At 47.5% G+C, this 8,977-nt stretch overlaps 1 protein-coding gene across 1 annotated transcript in view; it reads right to left on the reverse strand.

The window, feature by feature from the left end:
• Window positions 1-2,014: 2,014 nt before the first annotated feature.
• Window positions 2,015-8,977, reverse strand: part of LOC106811018 (T-complex protein 1 subunit beta-like) — a gene marked incomplete at its 5' end in the record, with an annotated part of 24,410 nt that continues 17,447 nt past the window's right edge. The window contains 6 exon segments of the mRNA XM_014814533.1: window positions 2,015-3,026; window positions 3,448-3,547; window positions 3,852-3,955; window positions 4,280-4,420; window positions 5,135-5,242; window positions 5,551-5,654. Of these exon segments, the coding sequence (XP_014670019.1) occupies window positions 2,857-3,026; window positions 3,448-3,547; window positions 3,852-3,955; window positions 4,280-4,420; window positions 5,135-5,242; window positions 5,551-5,654 (727 nt within the window). The 3' untranslated portion in view covers window positions 2,015-2,856.

Raw genomic sequence — 8,977 nt, forward strand, 5'->3', positions numbered from 1 at the left:
TAGTGACTATGTTTATCGAACGCACTGCGTCTTCTACGTACAGATATGACGGAACGAACGCACCGTCCGGTACGTCTCTCTAATTATCGCGTGTAAGTGAGCTGTGATTGTACGACGGGCACGCACCCGTACAAAACATACGAACGAGTGCACGCACGTACAGACATACCGATGCTATACGTATCTCGGTAGGTGGTGGTGACGGGGACGTAGACGGCATTCGTCACGCATCGTGTGTGCCTTACGATTATACGAGAGCATCTGGCACGCAGTTACAGATCAGTTACGAACGGGATGTACGAAGCGCACGCAGCGCACGTACAGACATGTACGAAACGAACGCGCGACGCATCGCATCTGTTACAGGACATTGTGCGACGACTGGGGGAGGCGTCTAAATTTGCTCACACCAACCGCCGGGAACGCACGCACGTCACGCTACATACATATCGAACAAACGAACGCACGCACGCAGTACAGACATACCGATACGACGCACCACGCACGTACAAGACATGCGAACGAGAAGGCGCACGCACGCAACGGTACAACATACGGAACCATACGCACGAACGCACGATACACAGACATACGAACGCGACGCACGCACGTACATACATAGCGAACGAACCGAACGCACGCCACGCACGTACAGACATCAACGAACAACGCCAACGCCACGCACGCTACAGACATGCAACGAAACGCCACGCACGCACGTACAGACATACGAACGAACGCACGCACGCACGCCCCTGTTAGTAATACTAAAACAAGTTACCATGGTATATGCCAATTGTATTACCCATAGGCATAGATATAGCATTAAATAGGAAAAACAAGACAAGCGCCAGTGCAGCACTCGGTAAGTTATTAGTAGCACGTTATAGTGTTGCCGGCGTTATATTTGTATGCCACCTATATAGAATTGTAATAATAGTGTATGATGGGGGCCCAATGTCACATAATTATATATAGTATTTGTATGACGGGGACCTAAGGCCACCTATATAGTATTGTAATAATAGAATAGTGTATGGGGTCCCAAGGCCACATATATAGTATTGTATATGACGGGGGCCTAAGGCCACCTATATAGTATTGTAATAATGGAATAGTTTATGATTGGGGCCCAAGGCCACATAATAGTATTGTATATGACGGTGGCCTAATGCGATCTATATAGTATTGTAGTGTATAGTGTATGCTGGCGGCCCACCAAGGCCACATATATAGTATTGTGTATGAAGGGGGCCTAAGGCCTCCTATATAGTAGTGTCTGGTAAGCCTTGGTTGTAAGCTATACCGCCTCCAGCAAAGAAACGTAGGCTGCATCACTTGCAGTGTATTATTGCGCCAGCGGGGCCCTAGGCCCCTGGTGGCTCAAGTCCACACTTGGATGTGGATATCTGTCGCCTGCTTGCTGCCCATGGACGCCCTCTATACTGTTGTACAACAGCTATATCTCTCCTAGCTGAGACCTACTACTTTACCAGGAGTGTATAATAATAGCTAGCTCTATTATTATACACGTCCGACTTTACTAATGCTGTGAAAACGTGTCAGCGTTGGTCTCTAATGGCAGACAAAGCTGCTTATGTCCAATGATTTTTCCATATCCGTCTAAACAATATAGCTTTCATCTTACAAAGAGACCGATTGGTGCTTCTCGGCGTGTTAATCAACTGACTGATACACTGAGATAGGTAACCGTTGTTGACAACAGCCTCATTCCTGATAACATGATTACCGATGACCATCAAGTCATTAGCCCAAGTTCAGAAAATAGTGTTAACAATGGTTAAATGGCAATTAATTAGCAAGTACAGATACACCTGCTGCACTACTGCTGCTGCTGCTGCTGCTGTCACGGCTACTATTCGGTCTATACTAATCAACATCCAATGAGGCTTTGTACTACTCTCACACTACTCTTGACAGCTGATGATGTGACCGTTTGTGGGTTTGAACGTAAGCAGGATCCCGTGTCAACCACAAAGAAGCACAATAGTGATTTCATCTGCCAAAATGTGTTTTATTTATCAGTTACTAATAAGAAGGCATACAACAAGCTGGTGATAATACATGGGTTGTACATGGCGCTCTTTACATGGAAACCGGCGGGGACACACAAACGCTATCGCGTCCGGAAAAGGACACGCAAAACTTAAAATAGTTACACTCGCGCATATAATGAAGCAGGAAGATATCCACACCGCGTTCCTCCCCCCCCTAATTTTTTTTTATTTCGCTTTTAGCACTCCCATTCTTCGTACTCGCAGCACTGCACTTTCCTTTTTTTCACACATACTACATAACGCGTGCATGCAACATCTCGACGACGAATACACCGTCGCCGTCATCCGACCAAACACATAAATGCAGCCCTGGTATGAATCTACTCCTGCAACGACAACATGTGTGCACGAGAGAAAGAGAGACAGCGAGAGAGAAAGAAACACGACAACGATCAACGTGAACTGTTGCAAAACGGGTGTTTGTTTCCGAAGCTATGGCCCAGCTACTCTGCGCCGTGGCGACGTGCGACCGCCGTAGCGTAAACGTTCCTCTCCGCGCCTTGCCGGAGACATAAGAGACAACCACGCGGCACGAGCGTTAGCGAAACACTCCCGCCTCTGCCACGCGCCCCCAAGCGAAACGTACACACCACCGTCGCGCCTGTGTACATAGGTCACGCGCCGCTTCTACTGCCCACGTGCTCAGGTGAGCGACTCGTGAGAGAAAAAGAGGCGCGGGCACTAACTACACGGTCACCCCGAACGCTCTCCCCACGGCAGGCGTGCGGTAGCTCCGGCGTTGCCGCGGAAGCGACGACAACGAGGAAGGACGTGGGTGCTAGTCGCAGTTGTCGGGGTTGCGTTGCCGCGGCGCCGCGCGGATCACGTTGTCGACGCGCAGCACCATCTCCGCAGCCTCCGACGCACTGATCACCATCTGCCGCTTCACCTGGTACGACTCAGTAACGCCGAGCGCCTGCACATCGCCAATGCAGCCCTCGTACATGTCTGCAGAGAGAACGGCAGCGGGGGAGCATCGTTAGTATTTAATAGAGAGAATACGACGAGGATAGAAGATAATACAATAGAGAGGGAAAGGCCGATGCAGCCATCGTACATGTTATCTGCAGAGAGAACGGCAGCAGGGGAGCATCGTTAGTATTTAATAGAGAGAATACAATGAAGATACGAGATAATACGATAGAAAGAGAAAGGCCGATGCAGCCCCAGTACATGTGTACAGAGACGAAAGAAAACGCAGCGGGGGGGGCTAGCGCCCAATGTATTTCAAATCTGCATGCGATCCGGCATGGCTTGCGAAATTACAGCAAACCGCCTATATTACAGGTCTAACAAGTGGCAGACGCCGCCCCGCGTGGCTGCTGCTGGCAAGCGACATGCGTGACGTGGTGGGGGTGTAAGCACTTACTCAGTCCAGCTGCGATGTTGCCTGCCTTGTGTTCGGCTCTCAGCTTGGACACGAGCTCTGCGCTGTCGTAGCCCGCGTTGTCGGCGATGATAGTAGGCAGCTGCAACACACACGCCAACAAACGCCAATTACGACGAACCGTTGAACGACACAAGGCGAGTGACGAAAAATTAACACTCGCCCAGTCGCCCGAGACGAGTCAAAATTACGTCACCAACTACACATTGTTCAACTAAAATCTCCAAACAAGCACACCCGAGCGTGTAGACACCATGCTGAATTTGTAAGACCCCCCTCCCAAACTTTTCAGCCTGAGTCGGGTGAGGGAAAACAAAATTTTTTTTATTGTAACCTGAGCAAATGAATGACTTGAGCGAAAGGAAGTGTTACTATCATGGACGTACCATCGTCAGGGCCTTGGCGTACGATTCAATAGCCATGGCTTCTTTGCCGGGGGTTCTGCTGGCGAGGTCTCTCGCAGCATTGGCCATCAGCATCTCTGCGCTACCTGCATTACAAAATCGGCATTGACATTGTCGTCACACGAACAAACCTTCACAGGTTCACAAATCGCTCATCCTTATCAACAAACACGCAGCAACCCCAGCACGATAGTGAACTGATTGGAGGGTAGGCCCAAAAAAAATCAACAACCTCCCACTATGGCCTCACAAATACGTAATATAGCCGCATGCAGAGCCTAAGGTAATTAAAAGTTTAAATTATTAATTAAAAGAATTAAAGACTTCAGTCGACAATCAGTCGCAATCGGTCGATCAGGGGGGCGGCACCATTTCTCACGCACGGCAGCAGCGCCCCCTGCTGGACTTACCTCCGCCGTACACGGTCCTCGTCTCCTTGACTGTCTGCGTGAGCACGCAGAGGGCGTCGTGCAGCGAGCGCTCCGCCTCATCCAGGATCTGTGCGGTGGCGCCACGCAGCACGATCGTGCACGCCTCGCCCAGCGGCACACCTGGTGAGCAACGACGACAACATGTAGACCGATGACACGCGACGCATCGTCAATTCGATAATTGATGGTTTAATTTATTAGAAAATAAAGTTATAACGCCTAATTTAAATTATAAGTTTATTCGTCCGTGTCAGTCAAAAAAAGGCAGTGCCAAGTTATGTTGACACTGACAGTCAGCTAGTCCACCCGACTAGTCGTTACTCTAATCTACTCATCCGTAAGTAAATCTAGTAGTTTCGGACTAAAAAACCACCGTTAATTTCGAACCCTAGGTGCAATGCACACCACTTTACAGACAAGAACTCAACATGTCTGACTCAGTCTAATCCATAGCACAATCAAGGTAGGCATCAGTGTGTTAGCCAGAGACTTGTCTACCCGTCTTTTGGACGGTCTATTCTTGGATGAGACAGATGAAATTTGATAAAGACAGCAAGAGGGCGGCCCAATTTTATATATTATACACCTTGTATAACTGACAATAGTGCTTATAAGAATATAAAATTCCTGTCGTTTTGGCATTTCAGTCTAAATTTCCTCCATTTTAAGGTAAGGCCCTCCCCCATAGGGCGCTTCGTGCCCGCAGCATCCTCGCTTCGCTCAGATGGTGAGACGCCCTGATTTTTTTCCCTGGCTAACACCCTGGCCGCCAAGGATTCACTCATGGCGCGTTCATATTTACCACGTCGTTCTCTCTCTCTGGCCATCGCCTACCTGAAAACTTCAGCAGCCTGTCCTCACCGATGATGACCTCCTCAATCAAATCACACTTGCCCAACTTCACCTTCTCCGGGTTTCCAAACGTAGACACAATCTCGCCGCCTGCGGGTGGAGGGCAAACGACAGTTTCAGTGTTTGTCTCTATGCATACATTACGCATTTCGTACGTACTACGGACCTTTCATTGCACAAAACCCCGAGATTCCACCTTCAAAATGCCATATCAAGGCCACGAATTACCCAAATTCTTCACTGTCACCAAGCAAAAGGCTGGAAAATTCGCCCATCAGGTTTCACGGCCAACCTAGCACCTGACACATCATCATCACTGCGGCTGTGCGAGCTCCGCTATTCTACTCCGTCATTGCCATGCCCACCGCTGCCATCGCACGACCGAGCCCCAAACTCACCTGTGACCAGTGCCAGCCTCTCGATGCCCTCAAAGTCTGCGTGTTCGATCGCCATGACGCCGCTGTCTGCAAACAGCTGCTCTGGGTAGTTGTAGATCAGCTGCCTGCAATGCAACACGCTCATTTCACTCACACCGCGCGCTCGAGAACGCTGATGTGAGAACGAATCGGAGGGTGGGTTATGATATGCATTGCATTAAACATAATAGCAATTAATATAGTATACATATTATAATATAAATACACACACATATATATATATACATAGTATAGTATAGTATATATAGTATATATATACACATAGTATAATATAGTATAGTATACATATTAATATAGTATACCACTACGTTATCTCTGCTATCGGATATGTAGGATTTTGATTACAAACATGATGGATAAGCAATTTTAGATGCTTTCGTGATACCATAAAATGGCATATGATTGTGGTCCCACCTGGCAACGTTTATTTTTCACATTATAGAAAGGAAGCTGATAAGAGATCCTGTGTATACAATAATAGAATGTGTAATCTCTATGCAGCAGGTAATATAGGAAGCCATATGTGAATGAAGCCAATAACGTGAAACACGCAATTACACACAAGCTTCCGCGCACCCCCTGCTACCATTTCTCATATCAATTCACTAGTATCCTCCTTCCCATAATTAATTTACGACCGAACAAAGAGATGAAGCAATAAAGTGTGCAAAATCCTCACTGCAGCTGCGATATAAAACATGTAGTCACAATAGATGGTTATCCATGTATACTCATGATATTACGTTAGATTTCATTATATGTATTTTCGCAGTGGTACGCATGTGTGTGTGTGCGTGCGTGTGTGTGTGCATGCTCGCGGTTCAGTGTCTTGCGCGATGGCGTGCATGCCTTTGTATGTGCGTACGTGTGCACGAGTGTTTGCGTGCATGTGTGCGCAGACATGGCCTTTGCAAAGGCTTGCTTTTTCACTGCATGGCTCGATCCCCCCCGCCCCCCGCCCCCCCGATTCGCTTTCCAGACCCCGTCAAATTTGAAGATTTCAACGCTTTTATTACATGATTTCATCGTTTAAAAAAAATCTCCCCTCGAGTAAATAGATGGGACCCTTTTTTAAGGCGCCCTGTTTTTCGCAAGGGAAGCCTGGCCTTTGTTGTGCGTGTTGTGCAAGTATTTGTGTGTGTAATGTGTGTGTTGTGTGTGTGTGTGTGTTGTGTGTGTGTGTGTGTGTGTGTGTGTGTGTGTGTGTGTGTGTGTGTGTGTGGTGTCTACAGGTGTGCCATTCGTGCAAGTATTTCTGTGTGTGTGTGCATGTGTGTCTGTGTGTGTGTGTGTGTGTGTCTGTGTGCATGCGTGCAAGTATTTGTGTGTGCATGTGCGTGCGCATGCGTGCGTTTGTGTGCGTGCCAAGCGTTTGGTATGTGGCTATGCGGTGTGGCGTGCGCAGCATTTGTGTGCATGCGTGTGCGTGCGAGCGTTTGTGTGTAAATAAGAGCGTGCGTTTGTGTGTAAATGCGTGCGTGCATTTGTGTGCGTGCGAGCGTTTGTGTGTAAATGCGTGCGTGCATTTGTGTGCGTGCGAGCGTTTGTGTGTAAATGCGTGCGTGCATTTGTGTGCGCGTGCGTGCATTTGTGTGCGCATGTGGTGGTGCGTGGCAGTTTGTGGTCGTAAATGCACGTGCGTGGCATTTTGATGTTGCGTGCGAGCGTTTGTGTGTAAATGCGTGCGTGCATTTGTGTGCGTGCTGTCGCGTGCGAGCATTTGTGTGCGTGCGTCGGTGCGCAGCGTTTGTGTGCGTGCGTCCGGCGAGCCGTTTGTGTTGTGCTGTGCGCGCGAGCTAACTTCATCTACGCACCTGTTGATGAACACGTTGCTGAGCCGTGGCCTGAGAATGAGTGCAACTTTTCCTTCATACTTCTGCTTCTCCGCGACGTCGAGTCCCGCGAAGCCTTTTTGACACGCGTCGACGCGAACGCGAGAGCCAAACACCTAACGTCACAACCCTCAAGGTTAGCAAGATGCCGATGTTTACCGTTTTGACACCTACGGCAATCAACACACAATGTTCGTGAAAGGAAAGACCATCTTTGCTAAAAAAAAAACTTCGACTTGAACAATTCATTTGTAAAAACAAGTGATCACCTTGAACTCCACGATTCGAATTTACTAAATAATTTAGAGATAAAGTAGAAAAAGGTGGAAATGAAATAGAGAACGAATTATGTTGATCAGTCCTTTGTCAGCTCATATCGCTGCCAGCTCTTTAGCAGTTATTTATATATATATAATAACAAAATAACCACCAGACAATTCTGCGCCATTCCATCAACATCCCTCGCAAAGCTACGTACATACTAATAATCTTACACACATGCTTTACAAAGAGAACACGCCAACAGAACCTGCGCGGCAACACACGAACCTACGCAAACGCAAAAGCGTGCGTTCGCGACAGAACCTGAAAAAAGAAAGAAAAAAATGAAGAAAACGAACGATGCGAACGCATCGCGCTGCGGCGTCGCTCCACCATAACTTTGATCTTGCTCCGTGTCCCTATGGCGCCGTTGTTCGTGAGGCAGGATCCTTTGCACATTTCTGGCACTGCCGGCCTTCGGCTGGTTGATGCCCATCTTACTTTGTCGAGGAAGGGCTCATGGAAAAACCACACTTCATCAACGGTACGATGTCCGTCATGCTGCCGCCGAGCTTTTGATCATGCTGTGATCGCTGTCAGGTTGCCCGAACCTGGCGAGAAAACACGAGAACGGCTGTGACGTCTCCCGTTGTCGTCCTAGCGCGCATGCGCGCGTTCTGCTCGCTTCAGCGACATCTCAGTAATATTCTTTTAAATTAAGCTTTTAATTTTAGGATTTTTTTTTCTAATACTTGTGACTACATACTCAACTATTGTTTTAATATCATTGTATCTCGCAGTGTAACGATATATCTGCCCGTATACATATTATATTTCAATTCTACTTGTTCATTCTCGTTGCGATATCGATGTGCTGCGCTTTTGATAATTTTATGTAAAAAGGCACAATATAAATAAAATAATAAATAATAAATAATAATAATATGCCTCGCTTCCTGCTAGCTGGGCATTATGGTATGGTCGTCGCGACACCAAACGGAAAGCCTCTTTCTTATCGGATAACCAAAAGCTGTCACATGGACCTCACGTGTTTGGTGACGGAACGCAGAGTGCTTATTTAATTGACCCAATGGCCCAATTCTAGATTTCATGAGGGACAACAACTTTTTATAATTTTCGAAATATTCAATGTGACATGGCTAATAACCAAAGTTGCTATAACGTTGCAAAGGGGAAAAAACGACATCAATGTAGTACCATACCACGAAATATTCGAAAAAGTGCAAATTTTGGTTTCGAGAAGCTTTCGCGGCATTCATCCATGCCCCCCCACC

This window comes from Priapulus caudatus, unplaced genomic scaffold, assembly GCF_000485595.1.
Source record: "Priapulus caudatus unplaced genomic scaffold, Priapulus_caudatus-5.0.1 Scaffold496, whole genome shotgun sequence".
In the NCBI taxonomy this organism is placed as follows: domain Eukaryota; kingdom Metazoa; phylum Priapulida; class Priapulimorpha; order Priapulimorphida; family Priapulidae; genus Priapulus; species Priapulus caudatus.